Below are 18151 nucleotides of genomic sequence, written 5' to 3'. Positions count from 1 at the left end.
ACGCTAAGATAAATGATAGCAGAAATATTTCGATAGAAATCAACGATGCTTGCCACTACAACACGTCTCTCACCAAACACCCACAGTAACAATGGGCAAGAAACGAGTCGGCGCACTGGAGAAGGTTGATGCAGATCTGTCAGCCTCCCTGCACCAATTTTTCTCGTACCGATACTGACCGCTATAGTCCCAATCTCCAGTACAAAATTCGACGGGATCCAAAGTAAGTCTTCACAACGCTTCAGGATTTGGAATTGAGACTTACGATTTGCAGATCATACAGCGAAGATTTCTTAAACCAATATGGCCAATACCAATCCCAGCGAGACATCTTCCTTGCCTCGCCCACAACTGCAACCTCGACTGGCATCGTCTCCTTCCGCGACCTCATTGACTTCGTCGCCCATGTCGCAGACTGCTTCCCTGAAGACACAGCCTCCTTCCCCTCCGACCTAAAAACAATCCTCACGCTCCACCACGCCTCGCTCGAGTCCGAACTCCGCGAAAAGATTGTAGGAAGTCTGGTCCTCCTTCGAAGAAAAGAGATCATAGATTCGGCGGAGTTACTGAATACGCTGTTCCCGATATTGGTTGCTACGCCGAGTAAGACGCTGAGGGCGTTGCTGTTTCAGAAGATTCTGAGCGATTTGAGGACGAGCAATTCGAAGAGTGTTAATCATCGCTTGAATAAGACGATTCAAACGGCGCTGTTTAATTTGTTGACGAGTGATCGGGCGAGCGCGAAGGGTATTTGGGCTGTGAAGATTACAAGGGAGTTGTGGAAGCGGCAGATATGGACGGATGCGAAAGCAGTGGAGATCATGAAAGAGGCGGCGTTAGCGGATAACGAGAAGGTTATTGGCGGCGGTGTGAGGTTTTTCCTCGGTGGGGATAAGGAGAGGGAAGAGCTGGAGGATGAGAGTAGTGATGAGGAAGCTGGAATTGATATCGGGAAGCTGAAACATCAGGCGGGCATCAATAAGAAGAGTAGGAAGACCAAGAAGAGTCTTGAGGAGGCGGTCAAGAAGGTCAAGAAGACGGAGAAGAAGAAGAATCAGCCGCATCCGCTCAATTTCTCTGCTTTACATCTGTTACACGACCCCCAAGGATTCGCAGATACCCTGTTCTCTAAACATCTACAAAACTCGAAATCGAAGCTGAATCTGGAGCAGAAACTGCTGGTTTTACAACTGGTTTCGAGGTTGGTTGGTTTACACAAGCTGACGGTTATCTCACTCTACTCTTACTTCATCAAATACCTCACTCCCCGCCAACCCTCAGTTACAACCTTCCTCGCGTGTCTCGCCCAAGCAACACACTCCCTCGTCCCACCTGACGCTTTAGAGCCCCTCGTCCAGAAAATCGCCAACGAATTCGTCTCAGAAGCTTCTGCCTCAGAAGTCGCATCCGCAGGCCTGAACGCCATTCGAGAAATCTGCGTTCGGCAACCACTTGCTATGAATGAGACTTTACTGCAAGATCTTGTTATGTACCGAAAGAGCAAAGATAAGGGCACGGTGATGGCTGCGAAGGGATTGCTGTCGTTGTATAGAGAGGTTGGAGCAGATTTATTGAAGAAGAGAGATAGAGGCAAGACTGCTACGATGGGGCTTAAGAGCGGGAATATCAAGGAGCGACGCTTTGGTGAGGAGGAAGTGGGTGGTATTGAGGGGCTTGAATTGCTTGAAGAGTGGAAAGCTGAAGAGCGGAAACGGAAACGCGCTGAGAAGGGACTTCCTGAACTCGGCTCGGACGAAAGTGATGAGGATGAAGACGGAGACGAAGAGGAAACTAAGGGCTGGGAGAACTGGGACGCAGAGTCTGATGCTTCGTCTGATTCCGGAGGGTGGATCAATGTTGAGAGCGATGCCGAGATCGAGATTTCCGATTCGGAAGATGAGAAGCCTGCTGTTAAGAAGGCGAAACTCGATCCCCTTGCCACAAAATCGAAACCCGAATCCGAAACTCCTGGCAACGATGAAGAGAAGGAGAACGCAGATAAAGACAAAGCTCGCGAGCAGAAAATCTCAAAGCTTGCTACGACGAAGATTTTAACACCAGCCGACCTGGCGAAGCTCCAAGAACTCCGTCTCCAAGCGTCAGTTTCCAAGGCAATGGGAAAATCCAACTCTAAATCCCAATCCCAACGCTTAAAGGAACTCGCAGATCGACACGCCGACGATCCTCTCACAGCAGAGCAAATCGAAGGGCTCTCCAAACTTCGCAAGAGCACTCGGGAAGAGAAGATAGCATTAGCTAGAGAAGGGAAAGGTGAGAGGGGCGAGCATAAGAGTACGCAAGCGCTGAGAAGACAGAAAAAGGATGCGGAGGGGAAGAGTACCACGAATAAGGAGAAGTCGAGGAAGAAGAATTTCATGATGACGCTGGGGAAGGCGAAGTTTAAGCAGAAGAGGAGCTTGACGCAGACGAGACGGGTGCTGAAGGGGCATATTGAGAGGAGTAAGAGAGGGGGGAAGAGGGGGAATGTTGGAATGTAGTGTGTGGACTATTAGCCGCTGCGAAAAGAACAAGATATCTGCTTGATTAATCGATGGGCGTTGGAACATCGGCGAGTGAGTGACTGATGTCTTCGTTATCTTGCTTCAGTTTGGGACAAAAATCTTGGTACATGCGTCTCCTCGCAACAGGCGACCACATCTTCAATGTCTCCACAAGTATTCGGACATTGAGCTCTCTAGAGCCTCTGTTACAATCCTTGCTACGTGGTCGCAGTTTGCATTACTGGCCACTGCAGTCTCTGATCTTGCTATTAATTTAGTTCCCGCTGCCCATCTATTAGACTCCAACTTTATGTCGCGCGTCCTAAGATTTGAGGCCAGTGACCACAGCTCCGCAGACTCTCGGTTCGCTCCCCAATCTTTACCTTAAAACAACATCAAATACCTCTCTTTCTTCATTTATCAAAACCTCCAAAATTCCACCCTCTCAGAAAGATCATCCATATCAAACGTCTGTGTACCGTTCCAGTCAGAATGTATCCTCTCAACACCATACGCCCCTCCCCTCCCCTCCCCTCACCTTCCTTCTCTTCTTCCACTAACATCTCTCAGACCACCCCCCGCCCTCGCCAACCTCCCTGGCGCCTTCCTCGAGAGCAGACAAAACGTAAATCCGGATTCGCGCTTAGACAATGCGATTGAGAAAGATATGGCAAAGAGCAATATCAGCCTCACACCAGGACGAAAAGACCAGGTTAGGAAATTAGTGGGGAGTTTTATTGGGGAGAGATAGTCATGAGACGGGGAGAGGGGTGATGAGAGGGGAGACAAGGAGAGGTGTGGGCTTGGGGGTGGTGGTTGTGGCGGTTGTGGCGTGTTTTGCTTTGGTGGTTTTTGCTTGGAGATGGGAGGTGATAGGGAAGAGTGGGAAGGGGGAGAATAAGGAGAGGGTTTTAAGGAGGATTGAGAGGGAGTTGAGGAAGAAAAGAGAGGAAATGGACGAGAGAGGGGGGAAGGAGACACTATCGTGAGGGATGAGGTCATGGAGCGAGAGCTGGAGGCATTTAGACAGCGAGATGAGGAGTCGTTTAATAAATGAAGCTCTTCCTTAATCATGGGAGAGCGCAGGTGAGGCGTCACCTAGGCCGAATTCATGGATCTGGACCCCGCAGAACGGCTTTGGTTCTACCTCATGTTGGCCGTACAGTACAAGTCCTTTGCTTCACAATTCTGACCCCGGCTCTTGGACTCGCCTTCTTGAATGAGAGGTGGTCCTAGAGTCGAGAGCAAAAGGGGATTGCGTGGGTGTTGGAGGACATGGCTGGCGAGGTATCAAGGGGGATGGAGGGCTGGGTTGGTATTGGGAGCGAGGTCTTGTTGAAGGAATTGGGGTGGGGGACTGGGAAGGGAAACGGGAGTGGGGCGATGAATCAAGGATCGAGGAGGGAGAAGGAGGAGGAAGCTAAGGCGGAGAGAAAGAAGTTTAAGGAAGCAGAGGCAGAGAATAAGGAAAGTAAGAAGTGAGAATGAAGATAATTTGGCTTCTAGGGTAATGTTAAATTTTGAAGTAGGGGTTTAGGTTTATTTGTTGGAGTAATTATACCTTACAAGACTCGAGGGCGGAAAATGTTCGAGGTTTGCTGGGACGATCGGAGTTTTGTTCGATGAGACTGAATGGAAGAGTGCCATTTGGCATTGGCAATGATTTGTGCGGGATTGACATTCCTCTTTCGTAAGGCTCGACGAGGAGCAATGTTCAAGAAGCTCTGGAACCGTGCGATGATGGACGTTGTCTATTACTCCAAGTTAACGAAATCAATTGGAAGAAGCTTTAGGTGGTGTACATTTGATAGCGTCTAATCTGTGGGGAAAAAATTGATTTAAGCTCCCATATCGGTCATTCTTTCCTCCTCAAGCAAGAACAGTCATGGGATGAAGAGCATCGTTACACCTTCCTCTCTCCAAAATTATTCATCGTCACACTCTCAATCTTCTCCATGTCAACAATCCACAAATTCTCGTAAATTTTCACCAGATATCAATAACAGCTCGCCTTACCAAATATGAGTACCAGCAGCAGCAACTACGCAGACACGAATCAATGCGAAAGGTGCAATCAACTTCTCGATACCGTCCAGTTCTCGGGCCCTACACTCGATCCATCGGTTCTCAACGCGGCAGGCACGATAATTTTGCGGCGGCGTCTGCTCGAAATATCATACCTATCAACCGTCGGCTGCAGGAAAGGAACTTCGATCCTCGATCTACAAATTCCAAACAGCCTCCTAGATTGGATCGTTGTTGCTGAGAGACTAGATACGCTGTCGCTATCCATAATCTCGAAGCTGCAGACACTGAGACCTTTGAAGATGTATGAAGTCCGTCAGCACATATCCTTTAGCCGGGTCGAAATCACTACCCCACACCCCGCCAAACCTCCCCCCTTTTCAAAAGTTGGTGTTAGTCACGTGCTCGGTTGGGCCGCTTGCGTGATTTTTCTGAAGCCCAACGCGACAGCTCATCATTACTCCACGTGCAGTTCTCGATGCAAGGCATCGCAGATGATAGGATCGTGGTCGCATGCTGTGTAGCCTCATTCCGCGAAGTCTCAATGCACGTTTCATGCAGCTTTATCGAATGCGGGAGATCATGCAGATAAGAGGCACTGACGTTTTATTGTTTCGGGCCCTGACTGCCTTGAGGCGCGGGATTTAAAGAATTGATTTGCTTTTGGCTTTTCGGGGATGTTCAAGTCTTCCTAGAGTGCCTCTGTTTGATTTCTTTTGCAGTGCTTTGAGGGTCGAGGTCGAGACTAGCCGCTGAGCCTCTCTGTTGAACGGTTCAAGGGAATCAGCTCGTTAATCTTCCATCTGTTCTTTTTGAATCTTTCGGGGCCATCTATTGCGAATCAATCCAAGCTGCTTGTTGTTGAAGTCTGGACCGGCAGGTTCTAAAAGAGCAGTGTTGGGTTGCCTTTTGACTTGCCTTCCCAGTCTGCGAGAAATTTGGCAGTCGAGAATGTGAGCTTGCGGGATCTCATCAGCCGAGGGAGGCCAGAATTCTTTGATCGAAACATTTCTTCAAATTCAACTGAACCACACAGATAGTACTTTGCTGCCCCATGGGCGTCCCTTTCCGAGAAGCTGCAGGAGGCTTTTTGCCCAGCCATGTGGGGTTCAACCCAACCTCCGAAGGGCAATTCCTCTCTTTCGCCCACCCTGGATTGGTCTAATCAGATTCAAAATTACTCGTCCGGGCAAAAGCGCGCAAATATAAACCACCAACGAAACATTTCCTAACAGTCTAGAAATGATCTTGTGACTGGAAAGTGGGGTTGAGGCACGAAAATAGGAGAGGCTCTCCTAAGAAACTCCACCCTACCCGCGAGAAACAGACGGAACGGCCCTATGGTAACACCTTCTACAGGTAACGGATTTTCGGCCAGTGTTACCAAATGCATGGGATGCGCCTCAACGTTCGGACTAATGAGAACCCCTGCATGACTGCCAGCGAAGACCACATGAGGCTGCCCTCTTCACCCCACCACAACCCAACCGCCACATCATTACCTCCCCCCACCAATGATTCGGAACGAGGCGGTGTCTCCTCTCATTGATTACCACTACTTCAAATCACGCTTTCCACGTTTTCGTGCCAGAGTTCCTGCATTCGGAATAACATTTTCCTGCCAAGGATAACTGGAGACAATGTCAATCCTCAACCGAGACTCTGAATCTGTTCCTCTATGTCACCAATTGTCCCAGCACGATTTCGCTCCCCTTTGACAACGCCCCGCCTTCCTGCTCCGACAGTATCGGAATACTCACCTCATCATGAAGGGGAATATGATTACTTGACTTTGCAGGATAGAGCCGCTGAGCCAACGCCAGTAGCTTTGCAAGGCCGCTCTCCCGACCCACAATACTATGTCACACTTACCATCACACTTCCTACAGAGATCTACACAACTACAATCCTTCTTGGAGACACTTTCCCAACACCGCTGCCAACAGCCCCGGTACAGCAATCAGCGAGCCAACCAACCCTTGCGCCAGCCGCTGCTCAGAACCCGAATTCCACACCTGGAAATGTCGCCGGTATCGTCATCGGAGTACTAGGTTCCATTGCAGTACTAGCTGGGATATACTACGTCTGGTTGTTAAGAGCGAGGCAGCTGCGCAGGTTTTCTTCGGGCACAAGTACGACTACCCGTACTAGCCGTACTAGCCGTACTAGCCGCAGCAAGAGACGCAGGAGAAAGAAGAAGAAGAAGAAATCGAAGACGAAAAATACTTGGTTCACGTTTAAGTTCAGGCTTAAGAAGAGTAAGAAGAGGAGGCGGTCGAGGAAGAGTAGTACTAGTACTGGAGGTAAGTCATTACTCGGAGGAAAATAGGGAGGAGGTGCTGACAAGACACAGGTCCAGGTCCCGCTCCACCCCCTCCAGGTAAGTCTTGGTCCGAGATTGATTCTATGGTTGAAATTCTCACAAGAAACAGGACCGCCTCCGCCCCCACCTCAACCTCCACCTGCTGAATGATCATTGTCTGCTGCTACGATTTGGTGTTTTTCATTGCGACTTGGAAGGGAGTTGGGAATGGATTTTTTTTAATTTATTGATGGAGTTGGAACAGCATTTCAAGGTGTTCAAGGTCCGCTGAAGTTTTGTACGGTACGGTGCAATGGCTTATCCGTGATGTTGTCTTGCATGTACTGTACAATCCGACAAACCTGGAGAAGAGGAGCACAGAACACCTCCAATGTAAACTCTACTGTACATATCAGCTGGGATGAATGGGTCTATTCGTAATGGCAATCGATTCTGAACCTTCAAAATGGTTCATGGAACCTTTTCAAGTAACAAATTAAGCCTTTGGGACTTGAGTGCACCAGTCCACATTTTCAATGCTGTCCTCGCTTGGGGAACGGCGAAAGGGGCTCTCGCTTACCACATTGGACTTTTAGCACAGGAAAGAAGTCGATACATGATCTGTGCCAAAACATTTACAGAAGACCCCCAAAAGACTCGTTAACTTTTACAATCCCCTTCGTTTCCCAACACATGCAGAAGAGAGCAATGATGAGACAGATCCCTTGTCACAAATCAAGCTACCGTACCATTACTTCGAAATGTGCAGATCGCAACCGCTCATTACATCTACACACGCTACGCCAACTCCAGAGAGTTCGCTATCATTTAACAGCAACGAATTCCAATGCAAATTCAACCCCCGGCAATCTAGGTATCCGGTCTTGATAGACTTGCCAAATACGCTTTGACGAACCCCAACTCCGCCCACCCGTTCGTTCACTTCCTCCCTCGAATCGGACTCTGCGCAAACCTAATCCCCCGACTTTTTGCAACTAGAGGTGGTACACGTAGCGTATCGTCATCATCGCTATCCTCATCCACACCTCCACCTCCCACCCCCAGCGCCGCCTCCCTCCTCCTCCTCTCCGCTGGCGTTTCGCCGACCTCAGGACTTCCACTCCCACTCGCACTCCCCTTCCTTTGGCTCTCATTCTTGCGCGTCCCATTAAACGTCCGGGAGCGCCCCCTCTGCGCATCTGTAACATCATCCACGCCCTTCAGCGCCTGCTCTCTCCTCTTCCTCTCCGCCTCAGTCTCCGGTTGTTCACCTGACATATGACTCTCGATCTTGCTCAGCCTCCTCTCGCCCATCGTCTCGGCTCTGTCCCTCTGCTTCTTTGAAAGGTCGAGTGCGCCTTTCGCGCCTTTCCTCCTCTCACGCTCCTCCCCGGAATCTTCGCTACCACTCTCGCGATCGCGACCATACCCCTCTTCCTCCTCAACCTGCGCAGCCCTCGTCCTAGCCATCGCTGGCCCGACGGACATTGCGACGCCTTTGCCAGACGCTCGCTGCGCGCTCTTCGCACCGAATACTCTCGAACTGCCGGGCGAATCCTCGCTCGCGTCCTTCTTTGCAAGATCTTTCATCGCGGCTGGGGCGTCACTCTCATTGATGATCTCGCATCTAGCTTTCGGGTCTAGAGATTGGACTTCCTTCAGGAAGTCTTCTTTGGTCAAACGACGCCCTGCGCCACCGATCGTGAAGCGGATATGGCGGTCGTCATCTTCATCTTCTTGGCCTTCTCTTGTGAAGGCGTCTTCCTTGTTGGTGTTTTTACCGCCGAAGCCCCAGGTGCCCATCCGTGAAAGGCCTTGCCGAACAGCTGAGGAGTCGGGGGCTTCGGAGGGTGTTGCGAGTTTGGAGGGCTCGTCAGGCTTTGTGAGGCCGGACCAGGTGCCCATGCGGGTTAGTTCTCTTCGTCCTGGTCCTGATTGTGATGGTTGGTTCGGCTTGTTTGAAGGTAGCTCGTAGGTCTTCACAACTTCGCCATCTTCGTCTTCCACGATGATCTAGTGATATTGTTAGCAAATGGTTGGATAATATGGGGTAATTCCGCCTACGGTATTTCCAAACTGGTAGGCCATTGCTGGACCTCTCTTCCCAACTGGCGCCTGAGGCTTCTTCAACTTTGGCGAACCTTCCTCTTCCTCTTCGTCCTTGTGTCGCCAGATACCAAGCTTCTTCCGCAAATTCTTGTAACCAAGACCTAGATGCTCAACGTCTTCTTTGATCTCCTTCTTGGTCGTAGAATCCCGCCTCTCTTTTCCCTTTGACGCCTTTACCTGGCTCAAGACCTCACCATCTTCATCTTCGATAATCATATCATTGCCTTCGGTATAGATCTCTCTTCCAAAAGGATGTCGTTCTGCATCTGATTTATGCTGATCCCGTTTTTCATCCTCGGAATGTCGATGGAGGATCTCATGCATTTCTGGATCATCTTGAACTTGCCCAAGCTCGGACTCTTTCTTTTCGTTGTCCTCGTTCACGTTTGTGGGAGGGGTTATGGGAGAGGTTTCCCCAGGAGTCAAAGTCTCAGACGTCTGTTCACTCAGATGTTCGCTTTGGCTGCGTCGTACCGGATAGATGGCCGATTGGCTGATGGGACCTCCGGGGCCACGTCCGTCATCCCACTTCTTCTTTCTCCGGCGTGGAATGAGAGACGAAGTTCGACTGCTCGGGTGGCTTGGGTTGTCTTCTTCTCTCTGTCGACGCAAGAATTCTTTCGGAACACCAATTGGGAGTAGCATTCCAGGGGGTAGGTCCCTCAACTCCTCCCCATCAGTCTCAGATGCGATTGATTTGGCTTGTGATCTTGAAATCGATGATATACGTGGTAGTCTGTTCAGCCATCCAGGACCATCATCGCCAGCTGTTGTGTAAGACATTGTGAGTGTCAACGTATTGATGTGTTTTCCCAGAGTGAAAACAGCAATCGAAGAGCCGTGCACGATAATTGAAGCAATCACCAGGAAAGTAGTGATAGGCCAGATTAGTGCAACGAGCTGAAAATTCGGCGCATTTACATCAGGATAAGATGCCAGAGGAGTTGTCGATTCTGTTTCCAGTTCTGCTCTAGCAAGAATAGCCACAAAAATTGCCCCGACGCCAATAGGTCCAAAGTGGCCAGCAAAAAGAGCTTCGCGCCAGGTTTTGATGTCAGGTATAATTGGCTTCAGAGCCATCATAATCGGAATTCTGCGGAAGAAAATGACAAAGAGGGCAATGACAACCAATCTCCAGGGGGTCAAGCCCAATCCGGGATTGTTGTACTGTTCCCAGGGAATGATTGTGCCGAGGTAAACGAAGTATGCCAAATTGATGAGTAAATCAATAACGTTGGAAACGTGAGACTCCTCCGTCTTCTGTGTGAACCAACCATCATTAGAGAAACCCACTCCGGCCGCGAAGCCCACAAGCAGGTCATCAACTCCTAGGATACTACCAGAGCCAGCACAAAAGAGCGCCAAAACGAAGTAGAACACCAGGAACGATTCTCTGTCAACCAAGTCGTGCTTTTCAGCATACTTAATCCCATGCCTTCCAATATAGCCGATCATAAAGCCGTAGAATGCTCCAAAGACACACTCATAGAGGATAGTAATCACGATCCACTTCTCGGCGACTTTATCTGCGTCGGGTCGGTAATCGATGAGGTACAGAGCCAAGTAGATGAACGGGAAAGCCATGCCATCGTTACATCCGGACTCGGCAGACAACACATCTCTCAAATGCTTTGGGACCCTCTTGGCAAATTTGCCTTTACCAACCACGGAACTGGCCAAGACAGGGTCGGTAGCAGTGACACAAGCAGCACAGCAGAGACTCTGAAGCCAATTGAGCGGAGGAACCATCCACCATATGAAAAGACTTGTGATCAACCAGCCAAACGTCATGACGGGTATCAGCAAAAATACCACACTCCTCCAATGCTTCTCCATGTAGTATTTCGGCAATTCGACGCCCACGGCGAAACATTGGACGACGAGGACAATTCGAGAGAATTCGAGGGTGACCTGATCCGTGTTTCCCCATGTTCCAGGGTCGATCAGGTTCGCGGCATGTGGACCGAAGATGACGCCGCAGATGGTGGCAACAGTTGCTTCTCCTATGTACAGTCGTTCCTTGATGAAGGACGAGCACAACATGAAGAGAGAGGTGAAGCCACCGAGGATGATGTAGACCAAATGCGGTCGATTGATCGAGAGGTGATCCCACGCCATTGTGAAGTTGGAATTTTCGTCTTGGCGACTATTATATGATGTAAGAATCCGTCTGTCGCGTCGAAAAAAGGTATCTCGTGCTGTTTCGTCCGATGTTTCTTCCTATTGCGTTGTTTCCTTCACCCCAATTGTGCGTCCTTCCCAATTCCCCAATCAGTCGATTCTCTCAAAAGAATCGGGTGGTGTCGAAGCATTCAGGTGGTGGTCGCGCCCAGTCGCCGCTCCACCCTGCTAGAGATAGTGAATGTTTCTCCACCGCAACGTCCCCAAGGTGCGTCTGTGTAAAGAGAGGAAGTCCCTTGCGGGATATCGATACTCGTCAGGAGAGGGGAGAGTTGATCTTCGTTGTCAAGGGCGGGGGCGAGAAGGCTAGAAGTCGTGACGAAGAATCGAAGAAAGTTGGTCTCAGGTAGGTAAGCTTGGATTATGGAGTTCACGCTATCGAGACGGGGTCGAGCTAGTCTTATATAATGCGCCAAGGTGCAGAACGACGAAAAGTCAAAAGCCGAGCGGTCCAAGCATTGGCAGAGGGCAGGACATAAGATAATTGGAGGTCAACGGGAAGGATTGCTTGCGATTTCGGCATCGGGGCCCAGACCGGCCACAAACGGCAAAGACGGCAGCAGTTTGTGCTGACAGTGCAGTTGTCTCTTCGTGTTCGATTTTGACTCTTTTTTGCTTCAGTCCCGTTTGATATCACAGGATTCTCGCCATAATTCCTCCTCTCAACACTTTCTGCTCCTATCTCTGTGGTTCTTTTGCTGGGTTGTGCTTCTTCCTGTCATTTCCCCCGGCTTCCTTTGAACAAAACACTCAAAAATTGCAGCTGGGATACCCTGCCTACGTCATGATAATTGGTTGAGTCTTCGAATTCTGCCACGCCACAGAAAGCCCTGTGCGTGCTGAGTTCAGGGATGAAGCCGGGCGGTGAACAGGCCTTCACCCACAGCCCCCACGCCACGCCACGATGCATATGATGTGATCTAAAGGTTTTCATGTCAGGTCGTGAAGCTGCAGCTCTTGACAAACGCCTCTAACTAAGAATTCTCTCAAAACGGTCAATTGCATGGCAAGTTCCATATCCGCTGCTGAGAGTGGTCTCTTGGGCCGTCTTTACCTCCCTATACCGCAGAGTTGTGGTGTGGGGTTGTTCTCTTCTTCTGCATGTGACCAAACTTACTTTTTACACTTCAACTGAGGTTTCTGCCGTCATAGCTCTTTCCTTGCTGAGTGGGTGATCATTAGAGCATCGAGTCCGAACACTCATCTGTATTGCTCCTTAAGGGTTGTCAAAACACAAAAACTAAAAGGATCAGGCTCTTTCTAAGAAGGGTGAGGATACTTTCCGTTTCAAACAACCATTTCCCTCTCAAAAGTCCATCATTATCTATTTTAGAGTGGTTTCCCTAGCCAATTCTTACCAACATTCAATTCTTTCACTCGTTCCCTTCTTGCTGTCATACCTGCGCCTCGCTTAGACTGCGAATTGCAACGAAAGGAGGACAAACCTCATCTCTAGTTAGAGGTAGCGCACCTTCGCTTAACGTTCGAAGTGCAACGTACCGGAACTTGAAAAAGAAGGGGAGAATTCGAGAGTTCATTTTCTATGTTTAGATGGGGTCTGGTAAAGCAACGAAGGAGCAAGAAAATCCCACGGATGTCTGGTAGGACACAGCAGCGACAGGGAAGGCAAGGTCCAAGGCAGACCCTCAGTCAGTTCTCCAGAAATGTATGCAGTAGAGCTCCTACTATTGGAAGACGAGGGCAGATTCAAGCGGTCTCCTCACCAAGGAGTAGAGGGACCTTCTCCTTTCCGCCGAATCATTAACCTATCAAGATCCCCTCCAAATTTGTTCATGGAGGTTGTTGTTCAGCCTACGAGAACGCCAAGCGCCAAGCGCGCCCCGCCGAACTGTGGTTGCAAAAGGGTGTGGTGAGAACATCCCGAAGATACCCGACCTCTCAATTCTCCTATCTTGCTTCCCCCCTCTTTTACGAACCTACAAGACAGAGAGCCTCAGATAGGAATCACAACGTGAGCTCTCAACTGCGACGGACTTCACCTCACTGTTTCTAAAGTCACGTGCCAACACCCAAGTTACCTTACCTTGACTTCTCGCTCACAAATCGAGGCACCAGACAGACATACCGTCAGCCTCTAAATATCACGCAAAACCACGCATTGAACTGATATTCATATTTCATTCCCATAGCTATTCATGGCATACCATTTCCTGCACTCTGAACGCAGTACAACATCATCCTTGTGTGATGTGGTTATGCACTCCACATTGGAGCTGTTGTGGGGAAGTCTAGTTCTTAAAAATACAGTTGCAACCACCGCCTCCTATTTTTGAGCACTAATGAGGCCAAGACCCGAAACTGTAACGAAGCAGAACACCGTACAACGTAGACACCCCGCGCCCGAAACCATGTGCCTGGCGAGCTGGGACAAAACCAGCTCCAGGGGCATCCATCTTCCCTGTTTAAGAAGCGCAGGGGCATCTTCCTGAGAACACCCGAACCTCCATTTCCCGACATATCTTGTTTACTTGGCCCGCGGAGGACTCACTCATCTAGTAGATCTACAAAAGTTCTTGGGAATGAAACCGGACGTTAGGTTTTCAAATGTTCCGGACTATCATTGATACCGACGTCAATGTCTTGTAAATGGCCAAGACATTTCAGATGTTGATTCTAACATCCGTGTAAGTTTCAGTGCATATTGTATTGTTTAATTCCATGCCGAAAGCAACGCGAAGAATTCCATGCTAAACGCAACGCCAAGGGGTCCATGCTATGTCTATTCGTAAATGCAAATCATCACTGCCAATCGCGTCCCCAAATGCAATGCTCTATGCTCTATTCACAGGTCTCATCACTTGTCTCCTCCGGCGATGCAACCGGACTTGTCGTTAGGTCTTCGGCACTTTTTGGCGTCTCCATTGCAGCAGCATCAAGCCAGCTCTGCATTCCTGTCTGCATAACATGATAAGTGTTCACCTTCCCCGTAAACCATCGGTCTCTCCTTGTCGATTTCCTAGTGCCACCCTCAAGAGCAGAAATTGCAGCCCTTGTTGTCCTTAGTTTCTTCCCAGGCCGTCCACCTTCACTTAAGAGATTGCTCAGCTTTGCACGTTCTTGCTGCAAACGGTTATCATATGCCACAATCGACCGAATGTATGGCGCTAGATCCTCTGTGATCAGGGCTGTCGTCCGGTCGAAAGAGCAGAGTTCCATGGCTGTAGGGTTGAGCGGCCACAACTTCTCAGGCTCAGCAACGGGGTCGAAAGCGCGGCTCAAGTCTTTTCGGTTGAGGGAGGCTTCTGGTTCTGTGGTTTGAGAGGTAACGAGGCGGATCATAGCCCTCTCGCTGGGACGAGCAAGCTCGGTAGGAACTTCAAGGTTATGCTTGACGTGTTGGTCGACCTGGAGATAGTTCCTAGTTCTAGATTGCATCCAAAGGTAGATGTCCTTGCAGACATTATCATACGAGACAAGTGGCGTAGCTTCGAGGATGTCGTGTGCGAGGATGTAGTCGTCCTTCGCCTTCTGGGATAGTTCAGGTAGGCTAGAGTCGAGTGCAGTCTAAGGGAAGGGGAGTAAGCTTTTAGTTGTAGAATCGCGGGTTTGAAGAACCTTACCCGATTGTCTGGTGCAAAAATTCCACCAGAGCACAGATCCGCCGAACTCATCGCTTCTGCGAAGTCTGCATACATTGCCAGTGCAGCTTTGTTGTCGTTCCTGCCACTGGAAAGTGTCTGTATCTTCTTCGCCCACCTGTCCATCCCTGTTCTGTATTTTGCGTCGTTGCTAGCATCAGCATGCCAACTATCATAGACTTCATGAAGCATCTCTTCTTCAACGTCTAGGTGGTGGATATCGCTCTCCAAGAAGTCCTGCGATAGCCAGCCCATCCCGGTCTCATAGGTTCCTTCACTAACGACTCGGATTGTATTTCCCTCCTCGTCAATGTCTTCACGCCGAGACCAGCGAGGGTAGTACCAATCGAGCCCCCTTTTGACATCTCCAACAGCAAATTGGCACCAAAATTGGAGTTCCGTCAAGGAGGCCCGAAGGTCCGAATTGCGACCCTCATACAAGGTCTTTACGGACTCTCTTCGAAGCACGTGCCCTTCACAAGCTGCTACCAACAGCATATGGTCAATTGCAAGATCAATCGGCGGTGGTGCAAAGCGCAGGATGGCATGAAACGTGAGGCTGAGACTGGTAATTGGCAAAACTGATTCGTCGTTGCAGGTCATGATAATTGGCCGTTTAGACATTGATATCAAAGAGACAACTTGGGCCCAAAACTGAGTATCTTCCTTATAAAGGATATCAACCTCCTCAAGGAGGATGAGAGATTGCTTCTGTTGCTTTGCTGGCCGCCTGGAAAACAAGGTCTTTTGAGTCGCGGCACGTCTTTGCGTCTCTGTCTTGGTTTTAGGTTTTGGCTTTGTATCTGGCTTCGTCTCTTGCTTCGGCTTGAAGAAAGAGTTCATTGTACCTTGGCGGCCACTCTGGAGATCATTGGCGAGAGCATCATCTATGCGTTGTTTGTCATCATCAATCGGATCCGTGGTAGGCACATCGCTTGAGCGTTGAACTTGGTGGTTGCGTGCCATGTCACCCACCCTCTCCAGAATATCCCTCCCACTACGTCTGCTGCTAGAGTTGATTTCAAAGACCTCAAACCCGAGCTCCTTCGCAACAGCATACACTGCAGCAGTCTTCCCACAACCGTGGGGTCCACTGATAAGGGTGGCGTTGGTGAGTTTTCCGGGCTCTTTGGATCCAAGAGCAGCAGCATCTCCAACTCTGATAACAGTCTTCTTCAGAAGATCCTGTTTTCCGTTGGGTGATGCGCCATCCTCGGACTCGGTGACCTCATCCATATCATCATCTTCATCTTCCGTTGAGACTATGAAATCATCTAGCTTCTTCGACTTTCGTTTTCGGTTGCCTAGCTTCTCAGACTTTGATGATTTCGAACGTCCAGCACGACTTTCTGGTTGGTCACCAAGTCCTGCTTCCACAGACTGAACGGTTAGCCTTTGCAGCCATGCCTTCAATATTCGGGCCTCGCTGCCTGCCTGTAAGACCTCTTCTGCAGCTTTTGGCGCATATTTTTGAATCCATGCCTGGTTTTCACATTGGCCAAAATCAAATGCCGAGAAAGACTTTGGAATTGAAGCATAAACTTTCAACAACGCTGCGTGACAAGAAGGCCGGCGAGCCTTTTTGGTGGTCTGGATCTCATCTTCGGTAGAACTCTGGTCGCCCAGGGTTGGGAACACGGGTCGAGTATGCAGTTCTTTCAGCACCCGCCTTTGAATGGTGAGTCCTGGCTCGTAATGCTTGGAAGGAATCCGAAGACAGGCAGGAACCGGAGGGTATTCGTCTGGATTGATTTCTCGAATTTCTTTCATCGCCTTCTCAATGCATAGTTCGTTGGCCAAAGTTCCGAGGATACTTTCGGCAGGGGAGACCTCGATGGCCTGATACTTGAACTTCCTACTTCGAGTTTGCAAAGGTGTGGATGCTAACTGCGGTGGAACTTCATTCGGATCGATCCCACGGATGTGGACCATGTCTCTCCATGGCCATGCCGGTTCAATCGCCCCAGGGTATTTCATAAGCTTTGCAGCTCCAAAGCCAGAAAATGTCACCGGTGCAGGCTTGGTAGGAGATGACTTGCCTCTAGATCGTGGCCTAGGTGGTTCTTGTGCGCAAGACAAGTCAATGACACCCTGCAGGGTTGGTTTCGGTGGAGTAGTTCCTTTCTTCACCGCAGCCTTTCCTAAGAATAATGGGTGCAACGTTTTGGGAGGTTTGGCTGCGCTGACCGGCGGCTTTTGGGTTTCCGGCAGGACCTTCGAAGGTAAAGAAATGATAAGCTTTGTCCTATGCAAAATTCGATCGATTTTCTGTCCAATGCCCTTCCCATGACTGTAGCGAATTATAACCACCTTTGTCTTTACTTTTTGCTTTGAAGCTGGAGCCTTCTTTCCTTCTGGTTCAAGGGCCCGAAGGGGTTTTTTGGCAGGTGGGGAACCAATAGTACCGGTCATGGGGTTCAGTCGGAGTATCTTCTTTGGCCTGACTTCATTGGGGATTTCGGTTGAGGTGGTAGAGCTATTTGCGCCTGGGGTAATGGGTGGTGGTCCAATCAAGTCTTCGATTCGAAAGAGTTGAGACTTCTTAATACACTTTGCTCCTGTTCCAATTGGTGGAGGTCCAATCAAGTCTTCCGATGACGGAGTTCTTGTTCTCTCTGGCTTAGGTGCGTTGTGCATGCCTTGCGCATCTCCGACTTGCTTAAAGACTTTTTGGTGGTTCTCATCCCCCTCAGACTCAACGTCCACCGATTGCACATTGGCTGTCGAGTCTAGATCAGGACAGTTTTGTACCGAGCCTGGCAGATCCTTTTGTCTTGGCTGGCGTTTTGGTACCGGGCGACCAGCTTCTGTATGGCCTTCACTCCCTTCAGTCCCAACTTTGTTCTCAGCAGTCTTGCGGCGCTTTCTCCGACCACTGTTAGGATCCACATCCAAGAGCTCTGCACGGTCACCCGAGTTTGGTTTGCTTGTAGCTGTCGAAGCATCTATGTCAACCACAGGGTTGAAGGTTTTCGGCCTCTTCGACTTCCTTGCAATCGATTCCGGAGCGTTTTGTAGAGAAGAGGTCGAGGCATTTTGGTCAGCAGTGCCTTCTATCGCAGGAGGTATGGTCTCTGTAGGTTGCACTACCCGTGGCCCTATAGTTGATGTTAGTACATTCTCATATTTAAATTGTTCCTGAGAAGGGAAACAATGGTAATGACCGCAATATCAGAAAGCAAATATCAACTCGAAGGCAGCTCAACATTGTGACTTCAGATGAAACCCAAAGGATAAGTTCTGGTCATTGGAAAGATGCGAGCGAAGGAACCTATCGTGTTGCCGCCTCAGCTTCGCTCCCAACTATCAGAACGAAGCAAGCTCCAAAAGACAGGAGCGGAACAGGCTCGACTATGGAAGATGAAGAGGGACATACTTGCACCCTTCTGAAAAAGCGGATACACTGGCTTCCGCTCCTCATTCAACTCCCCCAT

General features: G+C 49.6%; 4 protein-coding genes across 4 annotated transcripts; 2 read left to right on the top strand and 2 right to left on the bottom strand.

Annotated features, from left to right (window-relative positions):
• The first annotated feature begins 55 nt into the window (after nt 1-55).
• K444DRAFT_591557 (SDA1-domain-containing protein) lies at nt 56-2804 on the top strand. The gene is made up of 3 exons (XM_024878196.1): nt 56-138; nt 188-223; nt 275-2804. The coding sequence occupies exons 1-3, from the start codon at nt 92-94 to the stop codon at nt 2496-2498; spliced, it is 2307 nt and encodes a 768-aa protein (XP_024736225.1). The 5' UTR covers nt 56-91; the 3' UTR covers nt 2499-2804.
• A 3400-nt stretch (nt 2805-6204) lies between these two features.
• Nucleotides 6205-6999, top strand: K444DRAFT_664422 (uncharacterized protein; the record flags this gene model as incomplete). Its single annotated transcript, XM_024886958.1, has 3 exons — nt 6205-6829; nt 6880-6906; nt 6953-6999. 3 exons carry the CDS (start codon nt 6205-6207, stop codon nt 6997-6999), a joined length of 699 nt encoding a protein of 232 aa, XP_024736224.1.
• A 768-nt stretch (nt 7000-7767) lies between these two features.
• K444DRAFT_630922 (uncharacterized protein) lies at nt 7768-11055 on the bottom strand (the record flags this gene model as incomplete). The annotated part of the gene is made up of 2 exons (XM_024883279.1): nt 7768-8841; nt 8893-11055. 2 exons carry the CDS (start codon nt 11053-11055, stop codon nt 7768-7770), a joined length of 3237 nt encoding a protein of 1078 aa, XP_024736223.1.
• Nucleotides 11056-13917: 2862 nt separating this feature from the next.
• K444DRAFT_530925 (P-loop containing nucleoside triphosphate hydrolase protein) lies at nt 13918-17354 on the bottom strand (the record flags this gene model as incomplete). Its single annotated transcript, XM_024874934.1, has 2 exons — nt 13918-14643; nt 14700-17354. The coding sequence occupies 2 exons, from the start codon at nt 17352-17354 to the stop codon at nt 13918-13920; spliced, it is 3381 nt and encodes a 1126-aa protein (XP_024736222.1).
• Between the last annotated feature and the right edge of the window lie 797 nt (nt 17355-18151).

Source organism: Hyaloscypha bicolor, assembly GCF_002865645.1.
Source record: "Hyaloscypha bicolor E unplaced genomic scaffold K444scaffold_87, whole genome shotgun sequence".
Lineage (NCBI taxonomy): Eukaryota > Fungi > Ascomycota > Leotiomycetes > Helotiales > Hyaloscyphaceae > Hyaloscypha > Hyaloscypha bicolor.
The sequence above is the reverse complement of the archived record's forward strand: the minus strand, read 5'-3'. Positions and strand labels throughout refer to the sequence as shown.

Excerpts from the sequence above, each read along its gene's own strand:
- K444DRAFT_591557 (XM_024878196.1), top strand. The coding sequence starts at position 92 with ATGGGCAAGAAACGAGTCGGCGCACTGGAGAAGGTTGATGCAGATCT. Across the intron at positions 139-187 it reads GAGAAGGTTGATGCAGATCT|TCCCAATCTCCAGTACAAAA; the intron begins GTCAGCCTCCCT and ends TGACCGCTATAG. Across the intron at positions 224-274 it reads AAAATTCGACGGGATCCAAA|ATCATACAGCGAAGATTTCT; the intron begins GTAAGTCTTCAC and ends TACGATTTGCAG.